The sequence below is a fragment of the Eumetopias jubatus genome, unplaced genomic scaffold (genome assembly GCF_037043125.1).
Source record: "Eumetopias jubatus isolate StellerSeaLion01/CBP00866 unplaced genomic scaffold, mEumJub1_p1.0 scaffold_4, whole genome shotgun sequence".
Lineage (NCBI taxonomy): Eukaryota > Metazoa > Chordata > Mammalia > Carnivora > Otariidae > Eumetopias > Eumetopias jubatus.
In genome coordinates, this window is record NW_028274810.1 from 14626477 (window position 1) to 14644955 (window position 18479).

General features: G+C 53.6%; 1 protein-coding gene across 3 annotated transcripts in view; it reads right to left on the minus strand.

Annotated features, from left to right (window-relative positions):
- Window positions 1–4161: 4161 nt before the first annotated feature.
- KCNC4 (potassium voltage-gated channel subfamily C member 4) overlaps window positions 4162–18479 on the minus strand; it is a 33627-nt gene continuing 19309 nt past the window's right edge. Inside the window, exon 4 of one of the 3 annotated variants that reach the window (XM_088022921.1) lies at window positions 4162–4396. In XM_088022921.1, coding sequence (XP_087879047.1) covers window positions 4371–4396 — 26 coding nt within the window. In that variant the 3' untranslated portion in view covers window positions 4162–4370. Of the gene's footprint in view, window positions 4397–17268; window positions 17589–18479 lie in introns of those variants that run through there. The other 2 variants (XM_028102111.2, XM_028102110.2) reach the window with 2 other exon arrangements.

Below are 18479 nucleotides of genomic sequence, written 5' to 3' on the forward strand. Positions count from 1 at the left end.
GTTGTGCGTGCAAAGCAAACAAGGGGATTTAACGCTAGTGTTTCTGTCCTCGGTCCAGGATTCTTGCTCACTCCAGGCTGCCTCTCCTGACTGCATGGGTCCAAGGGGGGTGGGGTCCCACATTAGGGGGCCTTAGAGACCAAGCCCATGATTGTGAGCTGTCTGGCAGGTAGTGATCTAAGGACTGGCCACAGGAAGGAGCACCTAGGGAGCACCCCGCAGGAAGGGATGGGGCAGCTCTGAGTCACCTGGGGCTGTTGCAGCCTGCTGTACCCCACCCCCACTCTCCACCTAGGTGCCCCAGACTCCAGTGGCCCTGGCAGCTTGAGTGCCTTTGTCCGGGGAGGTGGGATGTGGGGGAGGATGACCAGGTTCTGTGACAGTGTGCCTGCAAGAAAAGAAATCTACTAAAATGATCTCTTTGTCCCTCCCACAAAGAAAGGAGGTTCACAGTTCATCCCTGGCTGCCAGAGGAGAGCCCTCTCTGAATTCCTTCCCTGCTTTGGCTATAAAGCTGTTAAGTTGGTCATCTGGGTTCAGGGGCTGAAAGCCTGCCCCACAGGGCTGTGGCTGGCCTGGTTAACTCACTGGCTCAAGCCCACTGGAGAGGCAAGGGGAGAGGCTTTGCTCCCCCACTGGGCTCTCCCTCGGTCACCGGGGAGAGGGCAGATGGCTCAGCTCAAACCCTTCCTCTCCGCTCAAATAACTTCCCAATGCCCTACCTTCCTCGAGTGGATCTGGCACGTTCTCCCATTCCCTGGGCATTTATGTGGTGCCAAACGGTTTGCATCCACTAGCTCCTTCATCCCTACCACCACCCTGGGGAGGAGGTGAGTTCCCCGCTCTAAAGATGAGAAATCTGAGACTCAGAGAAGTTAACTTGTTTGGGTCAGGCACCTGATGAGTTGTAAATTCAGGCCTGGATCTAATATAATCCTCACACTGGCCATTTCATCTAAGTATAGTTATCGAGTTTTCCTAGGTGGACAACCTGAGACTCACACAGGCTAATTAAGCTTATCCAAGGCAAACAGCTGCTAAGAGATGCACCTAAAATTGGATCCCAGGGCCCTGGGATCATGTCCTGAGCCGAAGGCAGACGCTTAACCGACTGAGCCACCCAGGCTCCTAAGATGTTAGTTGTTAATTAAAGAAAGTGTTAGCTGCCAACAGCTTTAAAGTACGGCCCCGTCTTTCAAAGACTGTATTTGTTTTCATTGCCTGCTGCCTGGGAAGAGTGTGACCTTGGAATCAAGCTGACCTGGGCTCAAAACTTGACTGACAGTCATTATCTATCACCTTGAGCAAGTTATTTACTTTCTGGAATCTTCACTTTTTGTAAATTGGGGATAATAATCTTCACCCCATAGGGTTGTTGTGTAGATTAAATGAGATGTCATATGGAAAGGGACTAGCTCAGAGCTGGAACCACACAGGTGCTCAGAAATGTTGTTTTTACCTCAAAAAATTAAACAAGCATTACCCTATGATCCAGCAAGTCCACTTCTGGATACCCAGAAGAACTGAAAGTAAATCTCAAGGAAATATCTGTACACCCATTATTCACAATAGCCAAAAGATGGAAACAACCCAAGTGTTCATTAATGGATGAATGGATAAATAAAATGTGATACAAACACTGGACATTATGCTAAGCCAATTACAAAAGGACAAATACTGCGTGATTCCACGTATATGAGGTACATAGAGTAGTCAAGTTCATAGAGACAGACAGCAGAATGGTGGTTGTCAGGGGCTGGGAGGAGAAGGGGAAGGGGGGTTGTTGTTTAATGGGCACAGAGTTTCAGTTTGGGATGATGGGAAAGTTCTGGAGATGGATGGTGGTGATGGATGGTACAACAATGTGAATGTACTTAATGCCCTTGAACCATACACTTAAATATAGTTAATTTTGTTATGTATATCCTATCACAGTAAAAAAAAAAAAAACAAAAAAAAACTGTTGCTTTTATTCTCTTTCTCCAGCAGCAGAACCTCTACAAACTTCTCTTTTCTCCATAAGGGAAGTGGACAAGAGCAAGCTTGGTGTGACACTTCTAAAAGGTCACCAACCCTGAGCTTGATGCCTAATTATCAGTGGATCCTGCCCAGACTCCCGGAGGGGGATTGATTGATCAATGTTCTGTTGAGGCCAGAGAGTCTATATATCAGTCTCATTGGAAGGAAGCTGGCTGTAGGCTGGAGTCAGGCAAAGGGACGGAAGGTGGATGAGCATTCACCGAGTGTCCACTGTGGGCCGGGAAACGTGCTCAGCAGATGCCAGTCATACAAATGACAAGCTTCTGCCCTCAAGGAAGTCACAATCAAAGTCTACCCTTCCTGCCAGCTGGCCATCCCCCGCTGCGGAGATGGCAAAGAAGGTAAAGGGTAAAAGACATAATTTACAATTATCTGTCGGGACTCAGGACCCAGGGACTTTTCCAGGGCCCCCAGAACACAGGCTCCTGAGGCTAGCACAGCTTACTGACCTCCAACACAAAAATGCCTTTGTGTCCAGAGCTTGAGGAACAGTCAGCATTGTCTGGTGGGATCTTCACAGGGCTGAGGTTGGGAAGAGCCCAGGCCATGGGCAGCAAGGGAAGGGAAACCTATCCAGGTACCCAGCTTCCTGCACCCTGAGAGGGGTAGGAGGGCCAGGAGGACCTTCCCATGAGCTGACCAAAGGGATTTGCTTTGGCTACCATCCTCTTGGGATCACATGCCCCCAAAGTCAGGGAATCTTCATGGGGACCACCCAAATAGCTTAGGGCTCTCATCTTTCCTACATCGCCCCCACCACCCCGAGACATATGGCAGATAAGGATCCCACTGCAAAGTGTGGGTTGGCAGTTCAAACATGAGGTCCCAAGTCCAAGCAAGTGCTTTTACTCATTCAACAAACATTTCTTGAGCCCCTACTTACTACCAGTTATGCTAATAATTCAGTCCATGCGCTTAAGCTGGACAGGAGATAGAGATCTAAGTATAATTTCTAGAAAGTTAATAGCACGAGTCTCCTACAGATATAGAATGAACATGCGTCAAAGATTTTATTGAGGGGCACCTGGGTGGCTCAGTCGTTAAGCGTCTGCCTTCGGCTCAGGTCATGATCCCAGGGTCCTGGGATCGGGCCCCACATCGGGCTCCCTGGTCCGCGGGAAGCCTGCTTCTCCCTCTCCCGCTCCCCCTGCCTGAATTGCCGGCATCTACTAGGTTATGGCAGGCGTCCTTGCTTTGGGAACAACTTGGCCCCAACCCTCCTCCCTGGGTTATCTTGGTGGCTCCACTCAGCCCAGCCCCAGGTTCCTCGTTCCACCGTTTGAGGGCATGGGGAGCCACTTTGGGGTCACACGGCACCTAGCCAGGGCGTCTGGCTCATGCCAGAAAAAACAAAAAACAAAAAACAAAAAACTGTCTCTCTGTCAAATAAATAAATAAAATCTTTAAAAAAAAAGATTTTATTGAACTCATCAATTAATGAGGGAATCAATAAGGTGCTAAAGGTGGTTCAAAGAGCCTTCAAGGAACTGCATTTAAAAGGGAAGACACACCAAGATAAATTTCTTTGTAAGTTAGAGACAAATCTGGTAAATGTCCTGCAGGGCAATAAAACTGGGATTCTCTTGCCTACCAGACAGAAATCATTTAAATCCTCTGCTTCTCCCCCTTCCTCTGCCGAGACCCCTGCTTGTGCGTTCTCTCTCTGTGTCAAATAAATAAATAAAATCTTTAAAAAAAAAAAACCTACAAGTTAACATGCAACTTGACAGTCTGTGTTCTTTATTAATAAAGGCAAATGACAAAGTCACGCAATGACAGTGCTGTCCAAGAGATATAGAACACGAGCCATGTGTGTGTGATTTAAATTTTTCTAGTAACCACATTAAAAAGTAAAAATGAACTGGAGAAATTAATGTTAATAATATATTTTATTTGACCCAACATGTCCAAAACATTGTCATTTTAACCTGGGGCATTTGCACTTGACATGTCAAGTGCTCAAAGGTCCTATGTTGACAGCAGCAGTTCTAGAGAATTAAATACTCCTTGCATAGGTCTGTTAAACAAAGCTTCGCTATGACATTGCAGGAATATACAGTCATCCTTCTGGCCTTACCTAAATTTTGGATAATTTTTCTTAATATATTTAATATCCTAGTATCTACATAGGTCCCTCGGCCCAGTTAGCAGAAGTACAGAAAAGGTGAGACCAAGCTAAGGGCTCTTAAAAAAGGTTTGTGCAAGGCGGTCAGGTAAATACCAAGTGCAAACAAATGCTCTCATAAAGGTGCATCAGGGGCTGTGAGGGCACTGAGTTCTGCTGGTGGGATGGGCGGATCAGGAAAGGCTTCGCAAAAGATGAGTAGTTTTCACAAGGTGGAGCAAGTGGGGGTCCCTGTAAGGTAAGGGAAGAGTGTGACCAAAGGCAGGACAGTGCACAAGTTCAAAGAACACCCCTACTTGGGTGTGTGGGGAGGGAGGGGCGGGGACTGAGGCCTGATGGGCCAGATGGTCTTGGGCATCTCACCTTTATCCGACAGGGAACCATAGAAGGGTTTTCGGAAACAGAGGGACGTGGTCAGACTTGTCTTTTAGGAAGACCCTTCAAGCGGGTGTTGGAATCTTCCAATTCTTTCCCCTCTCATTACCCCCGTGTTGAATGGGGATGAAGTCTGCGTCAAGGTTGGTAGCTAAAAATATTTCCTAGGCATCAAGTTACAGATGGGGTGCCCAGACCCAGAGCGAAAAAAGCACTGACAAAGGGATCAAGGTGGATTTGAAGGTCGGGACAGAGTTGAGATTCCGTCTGGGATCTAAGGAGGGGTGCAGATGGCTTTTAGGGATTACTGGCTTGGTAGCTGCTAACATGGCAGCCTTTGGGGCCCGGTGAGTATAAAGGAAGAGGAATCTCAGCTTGGCGTTAACCCAGCCCCTGGCCAAGTGAGGCGAGTAAGGGCACAGGCTTGGGCTATGTTTTGTTTTGTTTTGTTTTAAGCTGTATTCATTTATTTGAGAGAGAGAGAGAGAGCAGGAGGAGGGGCAGAGGGAAAGAATCTCAAGCAGACTTCCTTCTGAGCACAGAGCCTGACACATGGGTCAATCTCAAGACCCTAAGATCATGACCCGGGTGGAAATCAAGAGTCGGACACTCAACTGACTGAGCCACCCAGGCGCCCCAATCTCCATCATCTGGATGGAGATAAGAGCTGGCTTTGATTTCTCTTGCTCTTTACATCTGAGAAGCTCCAAGTACTTTATGGGCATTCTCAAAGATGCTGGTCTCTCGCCTTGGCGAGAGGCGGGTCACACAAGGGCAAGGAAACTCCTGAATTTTCTGAAACACCCTCCTTGGTCCCCCAGCTCGTCAATGTCAGAGAAGAGGAAGCTAACTTGTTTTGCTTCTAGTTCTACCTGAAGTGCACAGAACAAGCCGCTTTAAGACTTTCCCCTTGCTTGTCGCCATGACTTGATCACCAACAGGAGCTCCGTGGGAATGCCTTCTGATGAAAACTGGATCCCAGAGCAACAGAGGAAACGGAGTCAGAATTTGGGGGAATGGACCCACACCTGTCAGCTCCCAGCCTTCTAAGACTTCCTCTCTTCCATCCTCCACCAGAGCTAACCCTCTGGCCCCAGCGCCTCCTGGAAAGGCTGTGGGATGGCCTGTGTTCTTTCTCTCCAGCTTAGGTCTTCCCCAAAGATGCTCTAGTAGAGTCTACCTGCTCAGTTTGGAAAGGTTCCTTAGTGTTCATCCAGGAAAGAAGAGACAGAGAGGAAGGAAGGAAGTTAAGCTTTATGAAATGTCAGGTACTGGGCTAAGCAGTCGGGACACAGGATCTTATTCGAGGCTTGGGAGAACCTGCTAAGGTGGACAGTATTATCCCCAACTTGACAAATGCTGCAGCTCAGCAAGCAGATTGCCAAAGATAGCATAGCCAGTGGTAAACTCAAGGCTGGAGCTCCAGCCCCCGGGGTTCCTGTCCACAGTCTGTCCCAAGGAGAGCTGAGTCGAACCCTAGGGAAATCCATGATGGAGCAAAAGCCCCAAAGTGAGGAGGACTCCTCAGGCAGCCTAAAAGGAGCCACCAGGGGCCACCTGGCTCCAGCTATTTTCATAGTCTGTGCTGGCCCAACTTCTAACTTTCCATCTGAGGAAAGCTCTGAATCCCTCCTGTGGAATTATGACATACAAATGGCTTTGGCTGCAGCTTCAGGGGGCTCATGGGCCCTGAGAGTCAGCAAATGGTCTTTGAGACCCAGGAGTCTCCCTAGGAGCCTAGGTGGGAAAGAGAGCCAGGGTGTGGAAGGGTGGGGGAAGATGGAAAGAGCGCTATGGGGGCGGGGCGGGGCAGGTGTGGGGAGCGGAGAGGCGGTGCCACTGATGGCCAGGGCAAGAGCCCGGCGGCAGAGCCTCAGGTGGGCAACGCACCTCCCAGGGTGAAGTGTGCTGGCATCAAGTGAGGCCACCAAAAGGCATCATGGAGCCCTGGGGGTGCTGAGGGAAGCAGGGTCCCCCAGGCCAGTCCTGGCCCATCCTGGAACTGGGTTTTGTTCTAATAAGGGAAGGTGGTCTCCCATGACACAGCTCAGAGTCCTAAGCCTCCATTTGGAGAATGGATTAAGATTTCTTCCTCTGAAGCCAGACATGGCCACAGTTACAATAAAAATCCAGAGTGGTCTTGGTCTCCGAGTAACTGAAACCTTCCACTTGCCAAGGATGGGGTGGCGTCAGGCTAACCCAACCAGCAAGGCAGCCTGTTAAAAATAATGCTTACGTAAAGAAAACACCCTCAGAAAAAGAATCCTGAGTAATCTGGGCGGGCTGGAATGAACGCCTCCTGTTCTGACCTACCTCTGAGATGAAACGATCTATTTCTTCCTTGAATTGCTCCCCCAGTTCTGTTCATTCACGTGCTTGCTCAGCAGACACCCAAACAGTGTTTTGGGTTTGCCCAGCTGTTCTATTTCCAGCCTGTTGAGTTCATTTTAGGTCCCACAGTCGGGATTGGTCTCTTCTCCTTCTCCCTCCTCCCCTCCTCGCATTTTCTCACTCCTCCCCCCTCGCTTCCTCTCCACCCCTCCCCCCTCTTCCTCCCCCTCAACCCCCCTTCCTCCTCCAGGATCCCTGCTCTCTGCCTCTCCTCTAGTGCTTTCTCCAACCTCCCTGCTCTTTGGCTCCTATTCCCCGCAGCTTCCAGGTGTGTGTGGACAGGACTTGGGGGAGAGGGCAAGGGGGCACGCCGCTCGAGGGCTTCTCTCTGACATCTCACTGCCCTGGGAAGGCCTACGCAGGTATCACTGTATCACTTCTTCTGGGTCACCAAGAGGGAAATGGCCACGCCAGAGGGTTGTCTCGTGAGCATTCACGTCACAGGGCCCTGCGTCATGCTGGACACTGTCTTCATCCTGTCACCCCTACAGTGAGTGGCCCTAGCAAGGATTTCTAGAAAAGGGTTTCTAGTCAGGCCTGCCAAGCCCTACTCCCCCGATTGTTTCTCTAAGTATAAATGGGGGACATGCCCAGAGCACCATCCGCCTGGCTGAGTCTGGCGGGCTGTTTCGTGCATTCCACCTCTGCGTACTCCTCCCGGCACAACCTGCAGGAGACGTATGATTATCTTCACTTCGCGGGCAGGGGGCCAGCGCTCAGAGAGGTTAAGTCATTTACCCGGTGTCACATAGGTCCTGAGCAGCAAAGCCTGGGAGTGCCAGAATTCTGGGTGTGGGCAGTTAATCCATGAGAGTGGTGGCGCCAGGGCCGAGGGGGCCAGCTCCATCCTGTGGCTGCGTGTGGCCAGGGGCGTGGGGTCCAGAGCCAGGTGGAATGGGATCGGGTCAAAATCAACATGGGAAATCTATCTGTGACATCTCTGTCAGGCTAATCTCTGTGCCTTGGTTCCTTATCTGTAAAATGGAAGTGATTTGGCCTTTTAGGGCCCTCACCTCCTGGGTTTCTTCTGAGGATTCATCCACACAGAAGGCTTAGACCAATGCATGGCCTGTTATGCACTCAGTGTGAACTCTTACTTTTTCCAGAGGCATCAGCTCTCCTCTTCTGGAGGAACACCCCAACCCCTGAGAGAAGGTCAGAGGAATGATAACCTTTCACCTCAGGTAGTGCTCTAGGGGTTCCAGAAGACCCATCTACCCACTTCTTCATTTAACCTTCATACCTCCCTTGGATGAGGGCGGGGAAGGTTTAATTCCCATTTCACAGATGTGGAAACTGAAACCAAGCGATGGCATGGGGCTGGCCCGGGCTCTTGTGGGAACAACAGTCTCCCGTCTCTCTCTCTGTGGCCCCCTCGTGCAGCAGGGATTTTACCCACATTGGCACTCAGAGAGTCGCAGACGGCAGGAGGCTCCTAAAAGAACACTCTCGTGAAGACTGAGACTGTGGAAGATGGAGAAGAGAGGAACCCAGGACATAAGCTCATAGGTGTCTCAGGTAGACTCCAGTGATAACCAGTCCAAAGCCAGGAGAGAAAGGCCCAGGTGGTCAGAGCCTGGGAAGCAGAGGGGAGTCGGGGTCTGTGGTTGGGGGCTCTGATGGCAGAAGGGGAGACTTGGCTGGCACACTGCCGTGGGGTGGTAGAGGGAGAGGCCCAGCATCCCAGGGACTGGTTCTGGACAAATTCTGAGACCAGACATGGGCTAGAATAACAGGTGCGCATGACAGAAGTCAGCAGCGAGCAGCTAGCTCATTCCCTGCCTGCTCATTCATTCATCACTGAGCTCCTGAGCACAGAGCAGGGGCTGGAGATAAGAGCGCTCATAAGAGAAGCACCCATAAATGAGTCAACAAGCGACAAGCTATCCCTGTGCTAAGTACTACAATGGGGGCGGGGGGAAGGTGTACAAGGTACTGTGAGAGTGTACAGGGAGAGTCCAGGAAGGGCTCTCAGAGGAGGTGACAGCTGAGTGGGCCTTGAGGGATGAATAAGTATTTGCCAGGCAGAGGACTCAACACTGGAATATGGAAGGGATACAAAAAGAGAGAGAGTCTTCCAGACAGAGGCAGCTCCTACTGCACATCACTTCTGATTTCCCTTTTGCACTCCATTTTCTCTTTTATTAGTCAAAGCGAAGCCAGAATTCCTTGTAGAACCTTGGCCTCTAATTTGATTCACACAAGGAGCTCCTGCTTTCTCCTCTGATCAAACAAACCAACAAAAAACGACCCTGCTGGGAGCTCTCTGGTGTCAGGACCTCCTACAACAGAGAAGGAGGCTCTTTCTTACTCCATAAGTTGAGAGGAGGTCTAGTAATCCTGTGTCCTGGGAAATCAAAGATGCGTGGACCCTCATTTATACTAGAGTGTGGATAACTGGCACAAAATACTTTTCATAGATGCGTAGATTAGACCGTGAAGAGAGGGTGAAGAGAACAGAAGGACCCTGGAAATGTGTGGGTGTTTGAGATGCAGTAAGGGGGTGGCATTTAGTTAGGGTAGAGAAAAACCCAGGAAGAGAGATGGAGAATTCTAGAAACCAATTTTCCGGTTCTGTCCAGGGAAATCAGCTAGTCACAGTCCAGCACACTGAGGCCCTGAGGGAGAGTGGTACCACTGGGGCCTTCTTACACACCCCCTACCCACATCATCCCACCCCCAGGCTCCCTGGGAGCTGGTTGCCACCTCTAGGGGTGTCCTGAGAGAAATGAGGTGCCTAATCGATCTGCCAGGAGTACAGTGTTGTCCCTCAGGGGAGGAGGTGGTCCTGAGGCATGAGGCTGGGTGCAGCTGGGGTATCAGGAAGGCGGCTAGCTCTGACTCCTGTTCCTTGGTGCTGTGGCCCCTAGTGCACTGAGAGGGTGGCACAGACAGGCGCCCAGGTTGGCCGTCTAGTGGCCTCGGAAGGGTAAGCATCCTGGGGCAGCTTCTCCATGCTGAGAGCGGTGGCGGCGGCAACGCTCTCTCTCTCCGTAGCAACTAGGCAGCCGCCACCCCAGGGAGGGCCACCATGGCAACAGTTAGTCCGGGAACAACTCCTCAGGGCCTCCTGGGCCTCCTGGGCTCACCCCCGGTCTTCCCAACGGGCAGCTGGCCGGACCTGGGCCAGGCAGGACACCTCCTCTCTGAGCCCCTTTTGGGTGAGGGCTGAAGGCATGGAGAAAAGTTTGTTTTTGTGTGTTTCCCTTGTTTGTAGGATTTGAACATGTGATCACTGATACTGAATTTGAAGTAATTGTCCTTGGAACTGGGGCCTAAAGGAGAGAAACTGGGGGAGAGGTGTGAGGGGGTGTCTAGGGGTATAAGGAATGGAGTTGCCCCCGAGTTAAGGAATCCCAGGCTCTGGTCCCTACAGAGGTCCCCTCAGGGGTAGTCACACCCCAGTGGCCCCAGGCTCTGGAGCTGAAGGCTCAGGATGCCCCTGGAGGACCCCCGCCGCCCCACCCGGAGGTCTGAGCCGGACCAGGAGGCTCAGAGTTCCAGAAAGAGTGCGTTCGGGGGAGGGGGACCGGCTTGAGGGCCACGCTGGGCCAGGCCACTGGTGTTCTTTGCCTCCCCTAACCTCTGTCTCTGCCGGCCGTGTCTTTCCCTCTTCACCACGCCTTCATCCCTCCCGCCTCCATCACGGCCTGCCTTCACTCCCGCGTCCCAGGGGGAGCACCTACCATGCAGGACAGGGCCCCGAGGGGAGCCAAGGTGAATCAGCTCCCTCAGGTAGCTCGTGGTGGGGGAGGGGGCCGGCACAAGTTCCCCAAACAGCAGGTGGAAGCCAAGTTCCAGAAGGAAGAGCAGGAAGAGCTCCCAGAGCTCTCCTCTCCGCCTCCCTCTCTCACAGCCCTTCTCATTATTCTGACAGCTTCTCAGGCAGGAAATGCATAATGTAAAGAGAAGAGCTTTCACATTCCTCCCCAAGGACTCCCAGGAATGCCCTAGAAGTGAGGTGCAGAAGCCAGCTGGAGACAGCTTGGAGGAAAAGGAGAGGATGTAGTTCGGTGGCTGCTCATGGCGTGGCCAAGGTCTGCCTGCTCATTCATTCACACAGTATTTACGGAGACCCTAAGCACTGTGCTGGGCCCCAGGTACTTCCAGGGAGGCGGGCAAGAGACAAATCGGTTGTTCCAAAGCGTGCTAAGCCCCTGGGAGAAAATGAGCCAGCTGCAGTGGTAGGAGACAGCCCGGAGCACTGGAGAGGGGCACCAAGAAGTGACACTTAAAGCCAGAGCAGAGGGATGAGAACTCAGCTGGGCAAAGGAGTCCGGTGAGGTGGGCACAGTGTTCCCCTAAAGCTGGAAGAGACGGTGTGTGTAAGAAAGGCTCAGCAGCTGAGAGGAGAGAGGCCTGCGTGACAGGGCAGAGGCAGGGAGGGCCCCCCTTAACGTTGACAGAGTTCGGATTTTATTCAGATGCAGTGGGAATCCCTGCATCTGGGCTGTCAGGGCCCCGGGAGGCTGTAGGGGTGGGTGCGGGCTACACGGAGGGTTTAAGCCCAGGTGACAGGATCCTAGTGTTCATTTTAAGAAGCCCTATCTGGCTGCTGGGAGGACACGGGCTTGTAGAAAGGCAGATGGGAGCCAGGGAGGAAGAATGAGAGGTAGAGGGCTTGCGAGGTGTATTTCAGAGCCAGGAATGACAGGACTGTAATGGGTTGGAGTGAGCATGGGAGAGATCATTACATAGCTTTGTAATCTACTGTCTTTTGGCCTGTCTCCCCCATGACATTGGAATGTAAGCTCCCTGAGGGCAGGGATCCTGCTAGCCTGGTTCACTGTCAGTGCCCCAGGATGCAGTAAGGGCCTTTGGTAAAGATTTAATGTGTGGTGAGTGGGTGAGTGAGTGAGTGAGTGAGTGAATTAAGGTATGAGGGAGGGGTTAATGACGACACCCCAGTTTCTGGCTCAGCCTCGGGGTGGATGGTGGTAGCACACAGAGGGAGAGCCGTGAACTCAGAGTCCAGCGTCAGGGCGGGGGCTGGGTCACGAGCAGGTGCCTGGGAGGGCCTGAGCGGGCAAGCTGAGTGGGTGTGGAGAGCGGGAAGGAGAGGGGGCTGTGCCCTCTGGCCACTGATGTACACCCAACATGGAAAGCAGGGCCGGAAAGAGAGAAGAAGCTCACTATGTATTTGTTGAATGAACGAATGGCGTTGAGAGGAGAGTTCTGGGCTGGACCTACGAACCTGGCTGTTACCAGGTCCTGGAAGGTGTTTCAGACTGTAGGCATGGACGAGATCACCTAGGGGAGAGTGTGTAGAGAGAGAAAGGAAGGGACCTCCTCTGGCCACGCCCTCTCCCCACACCAGGAATTGTTGATGGAGGGAAGGAGGGACCCTAATTCAGCAAAAAGCAGAGCCCTGCAGTTCAGGGAGACTCTTAGGGAACAGCCCTAAAGGCAGGTAATGTTGGTGACCAGGAGTGAGGGAAGGAGGAGGGGTGCAGGCTGGTCCCTCAGCCCTGTGAGAAAAGGAGAAGCTTCCAGCACCAACAGCAGAAGGCCTCTGACCCCTCTGACCTGGAGCCACGACAGCTCTCCTTCTGGTTCCCTCTCCTCAGCCCGTGATGCTGTGGCCAGGCCCAGCTGAGGCTCCCCAGGAGAGAGCAGGGTCCCAGCCTCCCTGGCAGCCCTTGTGGCCCTTAGAGCGACACACGCTGTCCGGGGCTTAGGTGTGGTGACCACAGCCCCGGGTGACTGGGCCAGCTCTTGGGCCACCTGTTGTGTCGATCCCACAAAGGCCCAGAGCCTGGCAAGAAAGGCAGGTGCTCAAGGTGAGAAGGCTGTCAGGGCCCCGGGAGGCTGTAGGGGCGGGTGCCGGCTACACATTGTCAGCCCAAGCCCAGGGTATCAACCGAGTCATCGGCCCAGATGCACCGCAAATGTCAGTCTCTGCCCTGGCATACAACCCATGACTGGCTGGAAAGAGGCAGACTAGCAGGGAGTTCCCCACCAGAGTAAAGGACTTGGAGGAAAATCATGCTGGGAGAGGAGTTTATCCCGGTCCTGTTAGGAAGACCTGGGCTCTGGACCTGCCTGCACTCCTAAGGGTTGCGTGGTGCCACCCCCAAGCCCCCAGGCAGAATGTGTGAGAACCGGGAGAGGTCTTCTAAATCCACTTTCCACGCCCAGCAGAAATTCTTCCCACGAACCCTGGCGCATGACCACCCAGTGGCTCTCCAGACATTTCCAGGGACGGGAATTTCATGCCCACAGGGCGGCCATTCCTATTCGGCAGTTCTTAGAAAGCTTCTCTTTTTCCCAAGGCCTGGAAAGACCAAGACCAGATGTTAACAGTGTCACCTCCCAAGGAGGAGCGTAGGACTACGCGAGGGTGATGGGGCCTTCCTTCCCTGTTGCTTTGGTATGGGATGCTTTCAATACCGTGTGTGAAATTTGTAATAGCAAGGAAAACAAAAAGTCAGGTCCTTCTTTATTTGACCCCGAACTGTCCTCCTAACATTTCCACCTATTGGTCCCAGGTCTGCTCTCTGGGATCAGAAAATAAGCTAAAACCACTTCCCCTCGGATGCCCATCAAACACTTTAGATGGGGATCCCGTTTCTTCTTTAGGCTGAGCCACTCCTGCTGTAACTGGGGTCTCCAGACCGGACCCCATCCCTGTCAGCCCCTTCTGAGCCTCAGACAATAAAACTCTGCAACCCAGAGGAAGGAACCAATAATTCTGAGTTGGGTGTTATGCTAATTAATTAATGATGTCCTCTTTTATGTGTGTCTGGGTGGGGGGCGGGCAGGCACCACCAGATCACTCACTGCCTCAATCCTCGGTTATCTGTAAAAAGGGAAAACAATACCTTTGCTATCAGAATCAATTGAGATGAAAGAAATGAAAAACATTAAAAGCACAAATCCCTGGGGCGCCTGGGTGGCTCAGTCGTTTAAGCGTCTGCCTTCAGCTCAGGTCATGATCCCAGGGTCCTGGGATCGGGCCCCGCATCGGGCTCCCTGCTCCGCCCTCTCCCACTCCCCCTGCTTGTGTTCCCTCTCTCGCTGTCTCTCTCTCTCTCTCTCTCTGTCAAATAAATAAATAAAATCTTTAAAAATAAATAAATAAATAAAAGCACAAACCCCTACCCTTGCGGTTCCGACTTAGAAGCCCCATTCTGTTTAAAAAGCAGCAAAGCCCTGGACTCGTGGAGGCAGACAGCTTGGGTTCGAATCCTAGCTCTGCCACTCATTGGCTGTGTTACCTCGGAGAGATGAACCCCACATGGCTGTACTGTAGTTTTCTCCGTGAAACAAGGAGAATGAGAACACCAATCCCCGAATGTGTTTTTAAGAGTGTAGGATGCATGGCCCAGCACTCGTAAGTGTTAGCAGTCCACTCTGCCTTCTCCCCAAGAAGAGAAGGGCTTTACCAGAATGAGGCTAATTCGTAGCACTTACTCAGAAGGCGAGGCCATAAACCAAATTGGGGTGGGCTATTGGGGTGAGTCACTCCACAACACTCCCCCTGCCCCCCAATATCTGGAGGCAAGGATTCTGTGCTGGGCACTGTGCCCAGGGCTTTAGAGGCGCGTTCACTGAACTCTGCCAACAGCTCTGTGAGGTGGGTGCTATCCTCACTCCCATTCGACAGGTGAGGAAACAAAGGTTCACAGGGGTTAAGTAACTTGCCTCAGGTCACACAACTAGGAAGTCATGGAGCCGGGACTCTAGCTGAGTCTGTCTGACTCCCAAAGTCGGTTTTGGACACTGGTGTCCTGTTCTCTTAACCAGCCCCCTAGTTTGGGCTCCTGCTTTTTGAGGAAGCCACAGCCTTTCTTCCCTGACCGCACTGTCCACTGTTTCTGTGAGGCAAGGCGGAGGGGTGGTCTGTTCTCTCACTGAGCTCTCTGCCCCTGTGCGCTGCCCCTCTCCCCTCCAGAAGTCTGTCATCAGACTGTCACCAGGGACCCCAGCTGCATCTCCTTGGGTCCCCTCAGGGCCATCCTGGCATCTGGTACCCCTGGGCTGTTTGCTGGTTCTTGGCCCCTGACCGGGAAATGGTTCCACACTCATCTACAAAAAAACAAAACGAGAAAACAGCCATTTTGGACGTGGGCCCTGCTGCGTAATATCATTACCGAGCCAGCAGAGCATCCCGTCCCATTATCGCCAGGCCAGGCTTCTCTGAGGCGAGCCTGGCTGCAAATGGCTTTCTCTGGGCTGGCGGGGGGCGGGGGGGGGGTGCGGCCTCTACTTCTCTACTTGCCCTCCACTGCCGGAGGAGATCTTATCTTTAATTGACAACTGGCTGCCTGCCATTGCTCTGCCTCAGCTGTCTCCAGCTCCAAGCCCGATTTTCTCTCGCGCTTCGGGAGCAGGCTTCCCCTCACTTCTTCTGTCCTTCTTGGCTCTGCCCTCCCTCACCCCCCCGCCCCCCAGTGTGCTCTTGTCCTTTCTTGGTGGGACCGGACACAGAGGAGAGCTTAGAAGTCTGTGGACAAAGGCCTGAGAGCTACAGCAGGGGTGAGGAGAGACTAACACTTGCTGGGCATCCACCGTGTGTCATATACGCACCTAGGGCCCTGGGCCAAGTCTGTACACTCACTGTGTCCGAAATCAGGGCTGTTGTGATCCCCGTTCTCCAGGCAGGGAAAGAGAGGCTCGGTGAGCTGCCCCCAAGTCACCCAGCTAGCATGTGGCGAGCCTTGAATCCAGACTTTGAACTGAGGCCCTAGAACCCTCGCTTATGCCTGGGCAGACGTGGCTGCATGGTTTCCAAAGCCCAGTGCAAAATGAACACGCAGGGCCCCTTCTTCCACGATTTCCAGATGGTGACAGCTGAGCATGAGGCCGCACGCCTGGGAGCCAGCCCTGCACGTACCCCCACGTGAGTGAGCGGGGAAAGCCCAGTGAGGGACCGTGTGTCACCATCACGTACCACGACCCCCATCCTCTCTGGGCCCAGGATTTGGCTCTTTCCCATCCCTCAGTGGTCCTGGATGTGCCACCGCTCCCTTGTCGGCAGTTCATTAGCCACCCAGTCGTCGCGGTGACTGAGGCATCCCCAGGGCCTTGGCCCACATAGAACTGGCGCAATTGCAGGGAGGAGACCCCCCCGCAGAAACAAGCAGGAATACAGGAGAACTCCTTCCAAATGCCTCTGTCCTTCCATGCCACGATGGGGCTTAAGGGGGCAGCAGCAGAGACCAGAATGCTGCCTGGGAGCGGGGGGGTGGGGGGGGCGATCCTGGGTTTTCCTTTCCGGACCCCAGGCAATCCTTTCTCCTCACCGAGCATAGCATTCGTGTCTAGCTCTGAATGCAGGGGTGGCTAGGTATCGATGTTTCCTGGCCGGGGGGGGGGGGGGGGGAGGCAGGGCTATGATAGAAGTGTGCTGCATTTCTCAGGTGCTGGGGTGGAAGCCCGGGGACGTCCCCACAGACACAGAGCCAGAAAGGAGAGGCGGAGGCGGTCACTCGTGGCAGGAGCAGCAGGATGCTCCAGATGTCTTTATTGGGGCTCGAGCACAGCATGACAGTGGAAGGCATGCAGACAGGGCAGCAAGGCCCGGCCTAGGCATGCCTCAGACACACACACACACACGAGGGGACAGCTTTAGAAAAGGACTGACCAACACTAGGGAGGGGCAGGGCGGGGGAGTGGGGAGGGAGGGCCGCAGGAGGGGCAGAGGCCAAGGTCGAAGGGGTCACCTGGCCTCTGCTATTGCACGGTCCTCTGGCCACCGGCCAGGAAGTACAGTATTGCAACTGGTCTCCGCTCGCCCGAGGCTTCCCCTTCTCAGACCCCTGAGCCGGATGGGCGGACAGACCTCTTCCCTGCCCGTCTGCCCAGCAGCATCTTTGAAAACAAACGGACGAAGGAGACAGAACAAAACCCCCCAAATAAAAAAAGACAAAACGCTCCCCCCTCAGTCCAGGACAGAGGTAAGGTGGAGGAAGGAGTGGGAGAAGCTGCAGAGGAGCCCCTTGGAAGTCCCCCCAAACTGGGGCAAGGGTGGGAGGTAGAACCCCAATCTGGGGTGGGTTGGGGCTTGTGGAGCAGTGACCCCGGGGGGCAAGCGGGTCTTCCACAGACCACTGGCCACAGGGGCAACAACCCCAAGAGGGCAAGTCTAGCCTGGGATCCCCCAGTGGGACTGGCCATTCCCAGATGCTCTTTTCCTGGGACATTCCACATACGTGTTCAGCAGAAACAAGGAGTCAGTGAAGGGGAAAGGGGACAGGGCTGGGGGAGGCCTGGGGGTGGGGCCCGGGCTCGGGGAGACACAGCCTAACAAAGAAGACAGACCACCAGTAGCACGTGCACTACACACAAGAGTATAGTATGTATGAATATAGATACTATATGTGCATATATATCTCTTCAATGTACAACAGAACAGAACATCGGACCCAGATGGCTCTGGGCCCAGAGGGTCACACGGGAGGTTTTCCGTCAGTCCTGTGCAAACAAGGATCTCTGAGTCTTTCCCAGCGAAAGATTCTTGCCAGGGTTCCAGAGTTTCCCTAAGCCTTTGGCTTTCTGTCTGTCTGCCTGCCTCTCTCACGTTGGTGCCGCTTAAGAGAGGGTGAGGACTTCAGCCTGGGCATAGCTGGGCGAGAGGGCGTCTTGGCAGGTCTCTGTGTTTAAAGAGCACAGGTGTGAGACACTGGGACGCACTCTTTCAGCTCAACATTGCCTTCTGGGGGGGCAAGGAGTTCAGCAAAAGAAAGGGAGAAACAAAGAATGAGATGTTAGAAGGAAGCCAGCTGCGGACCCACAGCCTGTGGGCTAAGGACAAGGCCAGGAGCAGAGCTGGAAGGCATGGGCACCCGGGGCAAAGAGGCCAGGAAGTGCAGGGATGGGTCAGGGAATGGGGGGAGCCCCTCCTGCAGCCCCTAGCTGCCTACCCAGAGCTAGGCCAAGTGACTCCTAGGTCATGTTACAGCTTTATCTCTATACCTGCTCAGGTAAGGAGCTCCAGGAATCCCTAGCCCTCGGGTCTTCACAACTCCAGTGCAGTGGGCGGAGGGACCACAACCCCGCAGCCTGGCACGGGTGCAGTGGCGGAGGTTCCTGGGCTCCCCTCCCCAACATAGCTCCACCCGCCATCACTAGCTGGGGCCATCCCACTGGCCCCGGCCGGCTAGTGAAGAAGGCTCCTGAGTGTGCTGCCTTATGTGCCCAGCCCCCCTTCCTCAATCTGGCGGGAACAGTTGGAACAGCTGGAGGGTAGATACTGAAGGGTAAGGTCAGGGAGGCCCCATGTGTCCATCTCAGGAGACAAAGCCAGAAAAGAGCATCTTACTGAGAAACCCAACTGCTCAGTGAGCCCTTCTCGGCATCCCATCCTCAGCCTGGAATGTCAGTGGCGTGGGCCTTCCCTTCTCCCACCTTCCCAGTGGGGGCACAGGAAGGGCAGGGAAGGAGGCTGCTGTGAGGGGCAGGCATTTTGGGGGTGATACACTGGCCAGGGCAGAGGAGGCCCTCCTCTCCCAGGGGGCTCTGGGAAAGGGCAGCCTGGGGCCCAAGGGGTGACTCCTGGAGCCCCAGCTCTCGGGCTGGTACTCTGTCTCCCCTCTGACTTCCTGGG